This window comes from Bombina bombina, chromosome 6 (assembly GCF_027579735.1).
Source record: "Bombina bombina isolate aBomBom1 chromosome 6, aBomBom1.pri, whole genome shotgun sequence".
NCBI lineage: Eukaryota > Metazoa > Chordata > Amphibia > Anura > Bombinatoridae > Bombina > Bombina bombina.
This window is the reverse complement of record NC_069504.1, coordinates 165,559,362-165,574,963: the sequence shown is the minus strand read 5'-3', so window position 1 is coordinate 165,574,963 and position 15,602 is coordinate 165,559,362. Positions and strand designations below refer to the sequence as shown.

General features: G+C 39.1%; 1 protein-coding gene across 1 annotated transcript in view; it reads right to left on the bottom strand.

Annotated features, from left to right (window-relative positions):
- The window catches only part of IQUB (IQ motif and ubiquitin domain containing), a 271,536-nt gene that overhangs the window by 231,431 nt on the left and 24,503 nt on the right, over positions 1 to 15,602 (bottom strand). Inside the window, exons 5-6 of the mRNA XM_053719193.1 lie at positions 14,443 to 14,618; positions 10,797 to 10,952 (exon numbers count right to left, since the gene is read on the bottom strand). Of these exons, the coding sequence (XP_053575168.1) occupies positions 10,797 to 10,952; positions 14,443 to 14,618 (332 nt within the window). The remainder of the gene's footprint in view (positions 1 to 10,796; positions 10,953 to 14,442; positions 14,619 to 15,602) is intronic.

The window sequence follows — 15,602 nt, the reverse complement described above, 5'->3', positions numbered from 1 at the left end:
GGCATAGGATGGGGCCACATTAGACCCCATCGCTGTGCCTGTCTTCTGCATGTAAATTTTTTTATCAAAAAGAAAGTAATTTTGGGTCAAAATTGCTTCCAATAGGTCAATCATGAACCCTATCTGAGTATTATTGTAGTTGCCACATGCATGCAGTTTTTTGCGAATGCACTCAATAACCACATTATGTGGGATCACAGTATATAAACTGCAAACATCCCATGTAGCAAGTACAACATCATCATCAAGACCACTAAATTGTTTTATCTTAACCAGGAAATCATTAGTGTCTTTAATGTAGGATTTGCCTATGTGTACCAGAGGTGCCAAAACTTTATCCATAAACTTAGATGCATTGCTCATAATAGAGCCAATACCGGCCACTATGAGGCGCCCTGGGGGGTTTAAGGGGTCTTTATGAATTTTTGGCGTCAAGTAAAAAGCTGGTACAATGGGATGCTGGCTAAATAAAAAATCATATAATTTCTTACTGATTATACCCTGGTGAAAGGCACGATCTAACAAGCCCAAAAATTGTGTCTGTATCTTTAAGGTTGGATCCCCTGACAATTCAGTGTACACAGATACATCATTTAGCTGGCGTAAGGCCTCAGCAATATATGCATTAGTATCCCAGACAACCACTGCCCCGCCTTTATCAGCATTTTTAATGGTTATACTAGCATCATTCTGTAACATGGTCAATGCACATTTTTCATCATTAGTTAGATTACACATTATAAACTCATGTTTATTACTACATTTCTTGTTGATTAAAGATTTAAATTGGTTATCTACCACCTTAATGAATGTCTCAACACCAGAGTTAGTGCATGGTGGAGAAAAACTACTTTTATTACGTAAATAAAATTTATCTAAATCCAACATTTCATTATAAGTGGCCTGTAACTCAGCGTAAGGTAAATGTGGAATATTGCTGAAAAAAGCTTTTAAACGTAGTAATCTGAAGAACCGCATCAAGTCAACATTAAGTTCAAAAGTGTCCGGTAGCTCAGTCGGGCAAAATTAGAGACCCTTACTGAGCACACGTAATTCAATGTCACTGAGCGGTCTTGGAGATAAATTAACAACATTTACCTCCCCCTCCTCTGCTGGCGTCTGGTGTACATTCCTCCTCTTACGGCCGGACCCTCTGCGAGTCTTCCTCCTCCTCCCCTTGGTGCCGTCTGATCTTGCGATAAAAAAGGGGCGGGGCCTTCTGCGGATGTGACATTTGCATCTGAGCAACTCGACGAACCGGAATCAGAATCTGCGGCCTGTCGCTGGCATGATGACCCTCGACCACGGCTGGTATTAGCATTATAGCGTCTCCGGTATCTGCCCCACCTGTAGACTTTGCCATGTTCATAGTCTTGTTCATCTCTTCTGAACTTTCTGCGCTTGCGTTCCTCCACATCTTTTTTGAATGAATTGACATTATCTTGTATTTCTTTTAGTATGCCCGGTATTTCCTCTTCACTTGCCATTTCTCTTAATTTATTCTCTTGAGCAGGTATTTGTGCTTTTAGCGATTGTAGCTCTAAATTAGAAAACTCTATATTCAATATCATAATGTCCATAGAGCTTTTATTTAATATTTGTTGATATTTGGCACAAAAATCCGGGTTGTCTGCAAAAAAGGTAGGCTGGAGTGTAGAACGCATACCTCTGGGGATCCTCCTTGTTCTGTGATATTCAGCCATAGTGGAGGAGTGTAGTTGGAGGTTAACTTGTCTTTTCATAGCTTTTTCCAGTTCTTTACACTGAAAGTCCTTATCAGGAGCTGTTAGAAATTCTCTGGACCCCAATGTAAGGGTGGCTATGCGAGCTGCTTCCTCCTCAGAATATGAAAACAAGCCAGTTTTGTTTGCCATGGTGCATGAAAAACCACACAGCCTCTTTCACATGAAATAAAGTCTTTAAACACACTTGAGTGTATAGGTGGGTGGGTGCTGCAGTCCTGCAGGGATATTCACATAATAAGAACACAAGGGTAGGACCAGCACACCTGAGTTCATCAATAATCCATACGTTTCATGGTAGGTGCAATCATACAGAGTCCAATCCCATAGACTCCAAATTAGTATCCAAAAGCAAATGATGATGCACTCAATGAAGTGAAAGGGCTTTTATTAAAGTGAACAGCAACGTTTCGGGGCTACTGCCCCTTTGTCAAGCTAAAAATGTAATGCACAAGCAAACACTTTATAGCACAGATAATTAAAACAAGGACCAATAGCACATGTAGAAGGCGGGGTTACACAAAAGAGGCAAAACTTTTCTCATACATAGTAACATTCATTTAATTAACCCCATATTGCCAGTTATGGGATCCTAAAGGGCCTAAATTAAAAACATCATATGAGAGGGGACAATTGAAGATGAATACATAGCCATCTAGATAGATAGGGATAAAAACTAGAGAAACATGATAATAAAATCATAATAATGGATTGAGATCAAACTCTCTATTCATGCCTTTAGGGTAAAGTGTGTCTAATTTCCATATCCACTTAGCCTCTCTGTATAGAAGCTCTCTATGTCTATCACCCCCCCTAGGTTTTCTTTTTATTTGATCTAATACCATAAACCGAAGTTGGTTTACTTGATGTCCCATTTTTTAAAAATGAGCAGGCATAGGAAGGTCTGTGTTTAAATGACCATTCTCTTTGTAAACCAAAGTGTCAAGAAATTCAATTTTAGTGTAATCATGTTTGGCAGTGAATACTATAAATGATGCTGATCTTTCAATGTCATTTTTCAATTGATTTAAACATTCAGGGCTGCCCTGCCAAATAATAAAAAGATCATCTATATACCTATGCCATGCAAGGCAATGTTTCTGAAACAGAGGATGATTGTAAACAATAGATTCCTCTATGTAATCCATGACCAGACAGGCATAGGATGGGGCCACATTTGACCCCATCGCTGTGCCTGTCTTCTGCATGTAAAATATCATTAAAAGATTTTAATAGCATCAGAAATGCTTAATTCTAAAAAAATGTCCTTAAAGGGACATTGTACACTAGATTTTTCTTTGCATAAATATTTTGTTTATAGAGCCCATCTGGGAGTGTTTTTGTAACAATATATAGTTTTGCTTATTCTTTAATAACATTGTGCTGATTTTCAGACTCCTAACCAAGCCCCACAGTGTCAGAGGTATACATGCGTTTATAGACTCCTGCTGGCTCCTGTTTATGTTATCTGACTTTTCTTATGCAGGGAAGGGGGGAGTGTCTGCTCTTCTTGTTTTCCCAGCCCCTTTCAGTGGGTGTCCCAGACTAACCTCATCAAAAGTGCTAAACTGGGAGCTTTAACCCCTTATATTTACCTATCAAAACTATAAAAAAATTGTTTTAGTAGACAACCCAAAGTATTGATCTAGGCACATTTTGGTATATTTCACACCATCATTTCACCGCCAAATGTGATCAAATAAAAAAAAATGTTAACTTTTTCAAAATTTTAGGTTTCTCACTGAAATTATTTACAAACAGCTTGTGCAATTATGGCACAAATGATTGTAAATGCTTCTCTGGTATCCCCTTTGTTCAGAAATATCAGACATATATGGCTTTGGCATTGCTTTTTGGTAATTAGAAGACCACTAAATGCCGCTGCGCACCACACTTGTATTATGCCCAGCAGTGAAGGGGTTAATTAGGTTGCTTGTAGCGTTAATTTTAGCTTTAGTGTAGAGATCAGCCTCCCATCTGACACATTCCACCCCCTGATCTCTCCGTGACCCCCCTCAGACGGCTCTATTCCCTCCCCCACCGCCGTACAATTGTCACCGCCATCTTAAGTACTGGCAAACGTCTGCCAGTTTGACAATAAAAGCCTTTTTTTTTTTTTAAATCATTTTTTTAAAATATATTTTCTGCAGTTTAGGTTCCTCCCTATCCTTGTGGGGCATGCAGAAATAGCGTGATCTTGCTATTTTTAGCGAGATTGCTGCAGAGAGAAGCCCAGGACTGCAGCAATATACAGGGTACATCGCTGGTCCTTAAGGGCATAACGACCAGCGTCATACAGGGTACGGCGCTGGTTGTTAAGGGGTTAACTACGTTTTTAAAAGGTTTGATACTGGATTTTTATATCAGTATCTGTACATATTCTTCTAGAAGTAGTGTCTATTGCATGAAGTTATATGAAAATTGCTGTATACCGTCCCTTTAAAAGAAAAAGCCCAGTGATGTAAAATTTCATGTCAGTTTCTAAAAAATTTCACTGACCCCTATAGTGCTGCACACCCAATTAACCAACCTCACAACCAATTAACTGCACCCGTGCTGTGGAACACTCCCCACAAGCAGTAACTCACTGTTCAATTCCTCCCTTACTTAAAAAGCATGATTTTCTTGCTTCACCTTGGCCTCTGTCTTTTGTTGCTTCTGGCCCTTTATACTAAAAAATAAACCGACCAGAGGATCTATGGTATTATCCCCATCATTGTCAACAAAAACAGCATGGAAAAAACAGAATTTATGCTTACCTGATAAATTACTTTCTCTTGTGATGTATCGAGTCCACGGATTCATCCTTTACTTGTGGGATATTCTCCTTCCCAACAGGAAGTGGCAAAGATAGCACACAGCAGAGCTGTCCATATAGCTCCCCCTCCAGCTCCACTCCCCAGTCATTCGACCGAAGGTTAGGAAGAAAAAAGGAGAAACCATAGGGTGCAGTGGTGACTGTAGTTTAAACAAAAAAGCTACCTAACTTAAAAGCCAGGGCGGGCTGTGGACTCGATACATCACAAGAGAAAGTAATTTATCAGGTAAGCATAAATTCTGTTTTCTCTTGTAAGATGTATCGAGTCCACGGATTCATCCTTTACTTGTGGGATACCAATACCAAAGCTTTAGGACACGGATGAAGGGAGGGAACAAGACAGGTACCTTAAACGGAAGGCACCACTGCTTGTAAAACCTTTCTCCCAAAAATAGCCTCCGAAGAAGCAAAAGTATCGAATTTGTAAAATTTGGAAAAAGTATGCAGCGAAGACCAAGTCGCTGCCTTACAAATCTGTTCAACAGAAGCCTCATTTTTAAAAGCCCATGTGGAAGCCACTGCTCTGGTAGAATAAGAAGTAATTGTTTCGGGAGGCTGATGGCCAGCGGTCTCATAGGCCAAACGGATGATGCTTTTCAGCCAAAAGGAAACTGAGGTAGCAGTCGCCTTCTGACCTCTCCTCTTACCAGAATAGATAACAAACAATGAAGGTGTTTGTCTGAAATCCTTAGTTGCTTGTAAATAGAACTTTAAAGCACGAACCACATCAAGATTGTGTAACAGACATTCCTTCTTTGAAGAAGGATTAGGACACAGAAAAGGAACAACAATTTCCTGGTTAATATTCTTATTAGACACAACCTTAGGCAGAAAACCGGGTTTGGTACGCAAAACTACCTTATCTGCATGGAAAACCAGGTAAGGTGAATCACACTGTAAAGCAGATAACTCTGAAACTCTTTGAGCAGAAGAGATAGCTACCAAAAACAAAACTTTCCAAGATAAAAGCTTAATATCTATGGAATGTAAAGGTTCAATCGGAACCCCTTGCAGAACTGAAAGAACTAAATTCAGACTCCATGGCGGAGCCACAGGTCTATAAACAGGCTTGATTCTGACTAAAGCCTGACTAAACGCTTGAACGTCTGGTACCTCTGTCAGATGTTTGTGTAAAAGAATAGACAAAGCAGATATCTGTCCTTTTAAGGAACTAGCTGATAATCCTTTCTCCAATCCTTCTTGGAGAAAGGACAATATCCTGTGAATACTAATCTTACTCCATGAGTAACCCTTGAGTAACCCTTGGATATTTTCGCCAAATCTTATGGTAGATTTTCCTGGTGACAGGCTTTCTAGCCTGAATCAGAGTATCAATAACATGTCCACTAGGTCTGCATACCAGGTCCTGCGTGGCCACGCAGGCGCTATCAGAATCACCGAAGCGCTCTCCTGCTTGATTCTGGCAACCAGACGAGGGAGGAGAGGAAACGGTGGAAAAACATAGGCCAGATTGAAGGACCAAGGCGCTGCTAGAGCATCTATCAGCACCGCCTGGGGATCCCGGGACCTGGACCCGTAAAGAGGAAGTTTGGTGTTCTGACGGGATGCCATCAGATCCAATTCTGTGCCCCATAGCTGAGTCAGCTGGGCAAATACCTCCGGGTGGAGTTCCCACTCCCCCGGGTGAAAAGTCTGACGACTTAGAAAGTCCGCCTCCCAGTTGTCTACTCCTGGGATGTGAATTGCTGAGAGATGGCAGGAGTGATCCTCCGCCCACCTGATTATTTTGGTTACTTCCGTCATTGCTAGGGAACTCCTTGTTTCTCCTTGATGATTGACGTAAGCTACAGTCGTGATGTTGTCCGACTGAAATCTGATGAATTTGGCCGCAGCTAGCTGAGGCCATACCTGAAGCGCGTTGAATATCGCCCTCAGTTCCAGAATGTTTATCGGGAAAAGAGCTTCTTCGCCGGGACCATAAGCCCTGAGCTTTCAGGGAGTCCCAGACTGCACCCCAGCCCAACAGACTGGCGTCGGTCGTTACGATGATCCACTCTGGTCTGCGGAAACACATTCCCTGAGACAGATGATCCTGAGACAACCACCAGAGAAGAGAATCTCTGGTCCCCTGGGCCAGCTTTATTTGAGGAGACAAATCTGCATAATCCCCATTCCACTGTTTGAGCATGCATTGTTGCAGTGGTCTGAGGTGTATCCATGCAAAAGGGACTATGTCCATTGCCGCTACCATTAATCCAATTGTCTCCATGCACTGAGCTACAGATGGCCGAGGAATGGAATGAAGGGCTTGGCAAGTGGTTAAGAGTTTTAACTTTCTGACCTCCGTCAGAAATATTTTCATTTCTACCGAGTCTATCAGAGTTCCTAGGAAGGAAACTCTTGTGAGGGGGGAGAGAGAACTCTTTTTGATGTTCACCTTCCACCTGTGAGACTTCAGAAAGGCCAATACAATTTCCGTGTGAGACTTGGCTCTTTGGAAAGGCGACGCCTGAATTAAGATATCGTCTAGATAAGGCGCCACTGCTATGCCCCGCGGTCGTAGCACCGCCAGGAGGGACCCTAGCACCTTTGTGAAAATTCTGGGAGCAGTGGCCAACCCGAAAGGAAGAGCCACAAACTGGTAATGCTTGTCCAGAAAGGTGAACCTGAGAAACTGGTGATGATCTTTGTGGATAGGAATGTGCAGATACGCATCCTTTAAATCCACGGTGGTCATTTATTGACCCTCCTGGATCATTGGTAAGATTGTCCGAATGGTCTCCATCTTGAATGATGGGACTCTGAGGAATTTGTTTAGAATTTTGAGATCCAGGATTGTTCTGAAAGTTCCTTCTTTCTTGGGAACCACAAACAAGTTTGAGTAAAAACCCAGCCCTTGTTCCGCAATTGGAACTGGGTGGATCTTGAAGGACTTGTCCTGAGGGAGAGCATGGCCTTTTCCCCCAGTGATTTCTGAAAGAATCTCTTTCAATTCTGGCCCGAAGTGGGTCTTTCCTTTGAAAGGGATGTTCAAGAGTTTGGATTTTGACGACACATCGGCCGACCAGGACTTTAGCCATAGCGCCCTGCGCGCTAAAATGGCGAAACCTGAATTCTTTGCCGCTAACTTAGCTAGTTGGAAAGCGGCATCTGTGATATAATAATTAGCCAGCTTAAGAGCCTTAATTCTGTCCATAATGTCCTCATATGAGGTCTCCGTCTGGAGCGCATCTTCCAGCGCCTCGAACCACAAAGCAGCTGCAGTAGTTACAGGAACAATGCACGCAATAGGTTGGAGAAGAAAACCTTGTTGAACAAAAATTTTCTTAAGTAAACCCTCTAATTTTTTATCCATAGGGTCTTTGAAAGCACAACTGTCTTCAATTGGTATGGTTGTGCATTTGGCAAGTGAAGAAATAGCCCCCTCCACCTTAGGGACCGTCTGCTACGAGTCCCGCATGGGGTCAGATATGGGGAACATTTTCTTAAAAACAGGAGGGGGAACGAAGGGAATACCTGGTCTATCCCACTCCCTAGTAACGATATCCGCAATCCTCTTAGGGACCGGAAACACATCAGTGTAAACAGGAACTTCCAGGTACTTGTCCATTTTGCACAATTTCTCTGGAACCACCATAGGGTCGCAGTCCTCCAGAGTAACTAATACCTCCCTGAGCAATAAGCGGAGGTGTTCTAGTTTAAATTTAAAAGCCAATATATCTGAATCTGTCTGAGGAGAAACCTTTCCTGAATCGAAAATTTCTCCCTCAGACAGCACATCCCTCACCCCAACTTCAGAGCATTGTGAGGGTATATCAGATACGGCTACTAAAGCGTCAGAATGCTCATTATCTGTTCTTAAAACAGAGCTATCACGCTTTGCAGGTAACACGGGCAGTTTAGATAAGAACTCTGAGAGGGTGTTATTCATAACTGCCGCCAAGTCTTGCAAGGTAAAAGAGTTAGACGCACTAGATGTGCTAGGTGTCGTTTGAGCGGGCGTAACTGGTTGTGACACTTGGGGAGAGGTTGACGGGCTAACCTCGTTACCTTCTGTCTGAGAATCATCTTGGGCCACATTTTTAAGTGTAACAATATGATCTTTAAAGTGTATAGACATATCAGTACAAGTGGGACACATTCTGAGAGGGGGTTCCACCATGGCTTCTAAACACATTGAACAAGGATTTTCCTTGGTGTCAGACATGTTTAACAGACTAGTAGTAAAACAAGAAGCTTGGAAATCACTTTAATAAAGTAAAAACACACTTTGAAATAAACGTTACACAATTTTGCAAAACAGTGAAAAAATGCAGCAAACTTTTTGAAATTTTTACAGTATGTACCTAAAGCATTAGTAAGATTGCACCACTAGCAATAAAAACGATTAACCCCTTAATGCCCAAACCGGATCGACAGTAAGCAAAAAAAAACGGTTAAAAAACGTTCAGCACCTTGCCACAGCTCTGCTGTGGCCCTACCTGCCCTTAGGGACCAGATTTGTGGGGTAAAAGCTTCTTATAGGCCCTCAAACTGCAGCAGGACCCTCCATGTGAAACAGCCTGAACTTCTAGTCAAATATAACTGCGCATCTGAGGCGTGAAATTAGGCCCCTCCCACCTCACTACGATGCTTGTGAGGCCTAAAGAAACACTCCAAAGTGTTTTAATATTAGCCATGTGGGTAACAACCCCTGAAAGAATCTCAAAGGAACCTTCAAAGTGTCTAAAAAAAACGACATTTTCAATAAAAACCGTTTGCCTTGAAAGTAGTGTCAACCAGCATAAACTAGCCCTGTTATGTAAGCTTGAAATTCCATACTTAGTCTCTGAATACAGCTTACCCTTCCCTCATGGGGATATTATCAGTCTTCTCTAGCATTACCACAGTCTTGTCTAGAAGAAAAAATATTGAACATACCTTATTGCAGCCTAACCTGCAAACCGTTCCCCCCAACTGAAGTTTTCTTGTACTCCTCAGTCCTGTGTGGGAACAGCAGTGGATTTTAGTTACAACATGCTAAAATCATCTTCCTCCCTGCAGAAATCTTCATCTCCTTTCTGCTAGAGAGTAAATAGTACACACCGGTACCATTTAAAATAACAAAATCTTGCTTGTTGAAAATAAAAACTACATTTTTTTTACCACATTCACTTTACCCTTCCGATTGCTTAGAGCCGGCAAAGAGAATGACTGGGGGGTGGAGCTGGAGGGGGAGCTATATGGACAGCTCTGCTGTGTGCTCTCTTTGCCACTTCCTGTTGGGAAGGAGAATATCCCACAAGTAAAGGATGAATCCGTGGACTCGATACATCTTACAAGAGAAATCTTTACTATTTAAGACATTGGTAAAGCTTCTCTGAGAGGATAAGTGATTAACCAATCATAACAAGGGAAAGTAAACATCATGACTTGAGTCTCCATGTTTTCTGGGCTAAGAAGGGAAAATCAGAAGGAAAATAATATATGCTGCTAAAAAAGTCTTATAATGTTTATGCAAACCCCCAATACTACTTACTAGGTGTATTGGAACTGAATGTTTAATACAATGTAAAGAACTGCTAAAAGGGACAAGTCACAATTAAGCTGTCATAATTCAGAGCATGCATTTAAATAAAAAAAAACTTTCAAATTTGCTAATGTTACAAAATTGAATTCATTCTCTTGGTATCCTTTATTTAAAAAAGTATATCAAGATATGCTCAGAAGCGTTCATGTAACATTTTATTTATCACAGTTTACAGTTTTGTCACACACCATACACGTGGTCACGTTGTTTGTGTAGTTGTTGGGAGAAGCATTTGTCTGTACAAGAGCTACTGCAAATACCATTGTCATTCTTGGAGTAGTGTGCACACTTTCTGAGGTATCAGCTACTATGGAGCACATGCTAGAGTTGACAGCTCATATATGTATCTCATATCTCAAGTCTCATGAGAAGGGGACAAGGAAATTAAATCAAATAACAAATTACTGCTTGTTTAAAAAGTTATTTTGAATAGTATTTGTTATTATGTGTTATGTCATTCTACTGTATCTAATGGTCTTTTAAACTAATTTAAAAAATAATAAATTTAACAGTCTGAATTAGAAAAGTAACATCAAAATAACAGGTCAAATAAGGGGATTGGTTGCCTTGTAACATAGACCATTAAAAGTTAATCCTGTCGCAGAATAACGTTACAAGATAAATGCCCTCTGGTAATTTATCCAGAAAACACAGCACCACTATTATTTCACCGACAAAAAGTAGGCATAGACAAAAATATACTTACTGCATTAAGTCTTGCCGCATGGAATTCCTCAGCTGTCACATATGTTTTTGGTTCCAGTAATTTATCACTTTCATTTGACACATAACACCCAGGCTTTGTCATCTGTGTAGCCATATCATTACGAGACTGCTGAATCTTATTCTTTTGAGCCACAGTCTTAAAAAAAGAAAGAAAATAAATAAAATATATTTTGTTCTATTGGTGTATGTTAATTAATAAAAATGAATGGTTTTAGTTAATTATTTGCATAGATTTACTAATTAATAGGTATAAAAAAAAATGTATGGATGGAAGCAAAAATGAAAGTAAGCAGTTTTACAATGCACACATATTAGCAACACTGGCTTATAGTAAAATCATTATCAATTTAGTGATAGATTTTACTGTGCATGGATCATATGTACAAATGCCACATGCAATTGCATTCAGACACAGCACCTTCTCAGAGAGTTTATATTGCATCAACAATTATAACGTTTTCGTGTCACCTTAGGCAGTGTTTGAAAGAGAGTGCTAGATGCGCAACAAAATATATGACTAGAAGCATTTTGTACTTTTCAAAAAAATATAGGAAACTTCTTATTTTCAAAGTGTAATGTTCCTTTAAGTGAATGTAAATTTGAATGAATAAGTGACCGGTTTTTAAAAATACTATTAAAAATAGGGGCAGTTTCATTCATTGAAATTTACATTGAAGCATTTTTTTTAATACTTACCTTTTTCTTTAGGAAAACCAGAACGGGCGATCCTCGACCATAGCTCCTCTGTACTTAGCAGTACAATGACAAAACCGGCTTCCTCCAATCGTTGCGAGCACCCCAAGGCATCCAGCTCGTGAGGCCACGCAACGATTGGAGGAAGCCGGTTTCGTCATCGATATGCTAAGTACATCAGAAGAAGTGGGTTGAGAATCGCCGGTCTGGTTTTCCTAAAGAAAAAGGTATTTTAAAAAAAAACACTTCAATGTAAAGTCCCTGTTTTTAATAGTATTTTAAAAAACCGGGCACCTATTCATTCAACTTTACATTCACTTTACATAATATTACATTTGCAATTAAATGCTTACCAAGTACATGATATGTTTTTCAATATTTTTAAAGAGCCCTGTATCTTGCATGACACCTGCTGCTAATATTTTGAAATGTGCTCTCACAGATTAAAAATGGAAAATGTGAATTTTAAACAGGTTTAATCTCTTCTGCTAAAGAAGTCGAAGAGAGGTTGTGAGACATACAGAAACAACAGGAGAGATTAGTTGAACAGAATAATATAAAGAGGCATCAGCAGAGAGTAAGGCATGAAGAGGTAGCAGGAGATAGAAGGTTACTTAAGCTGCAGTAGAAAGATACAGCAATGGTACAAATGTAATTGTGGCAGTGAATTATCTGAGGCTAGTCAGACGCTGAATTTCAGCTGCTGCGAAAGAATGGTGTGAAGCTAATTTGAAACTGCAATAGCACCTAGTGGAAATTACTCTTATTTATTTTTCTGTTTTATTTTGCTCCTTAAAGGGACAGACTAGTCAAAATTAAACTTTCATGATTCAGTGAGGACATGCAATTTTAACCAACTTTCCAATTTACTTTTATCATCAAAATTGCTTTGCTCTCTTTGTGGACAGCTAAATCTAGGTAGGGGCATATGCTCATTTCTAACCCTTTGAACTGCTTTTTATCTCAGTGCATTTTGATAGTGTATAACAGCTAGACAGCGCTAGCTCATGTGTGTCATATAGATAACAATGTGCTCACGCCCATGGAGTTATTTATGAGTGAGAACTGATTGACTAAAATGCAAGTCTGTCAAAATAACTGATAAGGGGACAGGCTGCAGAGGCTTAGATACAAGGTAATCACTGATGTAAAAAAAAGTTATTCATATAACAGTGTTGGTTATGCAAAACTGGAGAATGGGTAATAAAGGGATTATCTATCTTTTTACACAATCAAAATTCTGGAGTAGAATGTCCCTTTGATTCTGGCAACGTTTATAGAATAAAAATGTAAATATTTTACTCAAAATTAAAAAGTATATAATTAACAAACTATAGTAAAGAAATAATTACAACTCTTTCTAATACATGGCTTGACATAGCCTGTGAGTCAGGGAGCTTTTGTTGCTAAAACTACACTTATTTATTAGAGATGCATGCATTTGTTTTTTGGAGAAATGTTTTTAAAGGAAAAAAATCCATATTGTTGCATTTATCCCTTTAAAGGGACAGTAAATTAAAATTAAACTTTTATCATTTAGAACATGCAATTTCATATAACTTTCCAATTTACTTCTATTATCAAATTTGCTTTGTCCTCTTGGTATTTTTGTTGAAGATTAAACCTGGGTAGGCTGATAGGAGCTTAGGAGTGTGCATCTGTCTAGAGCAGTCTATCGCAGTAGTGTTTGTAACTATATATACCATTACTATAAACAATGTCTTCCAAAGATAGCATATACCACACAAACAAAGCACTTCACACTAAAAGAAAGGATTGTTCTCTTTCAAATGGGAATAGGAATTGTAATATCACATCTACTAGGGGACTCAGGGCATTAAAAGGGGACCAAACATGCCCATATAATAAGTAAAATGGGGCATGTGACCAATAAAGATACTCCACTTTCAGATCTTCATTACCCAGAGGGACCTAAGACTACTTTTTTGGAAGAGGCAATCTTTCTTTGTCAAATGAGTCATCCTGTGTTCTTGCAGCTGCCAATAAGCGTATCATAACAATGACAAATACCTCATAACGATGGTTCTATTTCTCAGGTCTGGCAACGCTAAAGAAGCCCTTATCACCCACTCACCTTAGACATATATCATAATTATAGCTGTCAAACAATCAGCTTAATAATAATGATCACCTGAAAGCCACCACTTGTCACATTTTGTTGTTGTTGTCCTTAGCAAACACAAACTTGCAGGTATCCATAGAAATGGGTGAGCTGGGTTACTGAGAAATATGGATGTTTTTTTTGTGATTTTTTTCACTATGCTTGTTTGTGCTAGGGGAAGTTCATGCCTACAGTGTTAACTCACCCTTTGCCAAATTACACATTTTGTGTTGTTTTAAAATATATCTAATATTTTTATGGTTTTATGTTTATTCTTTCTCATTTTCAGCATAAAAATACAATGTTTCAATAACTTTTATTTTTATTACAAAAACTAGGTGTAGAATCCTACAATAAATGTGTAACCATAGGTGTAATATTTAGCAAATACTGCTTTTCATGCTGTATAATTATACTGGATTTTTAGATCAGTATCTGTGCATATTCTTATTTATAGTGTCTATTAAATGCAGATATATGAAAATTGGTGTAGACTATCCCTTTAAGTGCATCAGCTACAATTTGAAAAGGATTAGCAAGAGATTACGGTCAGTTGGGAATTAATTGTGACATCTTTTTAATGCAGCCACTAAATACTGGTTATAAGTCACATAAACTTTAAAAACCATTGCTATCATAGGCTAGTGGGAGCCCATTTACATATTTTGCTATCAACACTGATGCATTTCAAGTTCAGTTGACAGCACATAATATAATTTTATCTTTGTGTTTTTACTTTATGATTAGTGAAACCTCATATAGACCGATCACTTATTTTTAGAATGACAGATTAAATGAGAAAAAAGCATACCTGTGTATCCCTACAGTAGACTTCAACTCCTCGTTCAGGTCTCTTTTTCGGAACAGTTTGGGTGCCAGCATGATGAAATATATGTCCTGTAATTTTATTCCGGTATCCACCCAAATAGGGTTTACGGTAGTTTAATCTCTCAATTTCCACAACAAGATCTTGAAAAGTTTCTTTATCTAAACAAATAGTATAGCAATATATCCAAAAAAAAAAAAAAATATCCATGTTTATAAGCAATGTTTATTCTTGTGATAAACAAATAATAAACTTAAATTAGAGACCAGATGAAAAATGAAACAACTTCTAAGTAACTTTAAGTAATACAGTCAATACAAAATTAATTTTGTATTGACTGTAAGACACATTTAGGACTAGATTACAAGTGGAGCGCAAACGATTTGGCGAGGGTTTCACAATCATTTGCGCTCATTTTTAATTGCGCTGTATTACAAATTGAGCAAAATTTACACTAGAATCCTTACCACGATTTCAGAGCTGTGGTTAATTGATATGCAAAATTAAAAAGTTTCACAAAACACTTCAAAAATACATTACAAAGTACATTTACAATCATATTAACACTGTCTAATAAACATTATTCTCAAATATTATAATATTGCACACAAAAGTTATAAGGCCTATAAGACTTCGGATTTCGGGTGTTAGAAAAAATATGAATAAATAGAAGATATTCCGTTACGTAAAGAACATTGGAAAATTAAATATTCATATTTTCATGTCAGGTTAGCGCTACTGAGAATCTGTGATGGAGTTTGTGCAAGAGAGTGGGGTGTTGTTGTTTTTTTTATAGGGGTCGACTGATAATCGGAGCCGCCGATTTTTTGGGCCGGTATTCCTAATTTCTACCGTTAACTCACCGATATCCCCGATATGTCACTGCTTTAGCACGCTCACTGCAGTCTCTTACAATCTGCGCAGATAGCATTCTTGGAGCCGCGCCGCCATGAAGTCACCCCCCCATGAACCCCACAGGCGGAGCTCACAGCGGTAGAGGTAAGACGTGTTGTACCTCTGCATGCCTGGCCATAGCTAGAAGTTATTAACAGTCAGCAGTCATGTCTCATGATTAGTTTGGGGCCTATATATAATATAAGGTTATGGCTGGGAAATAAAGGGATTTGTCTTTTGCCAGTACACGC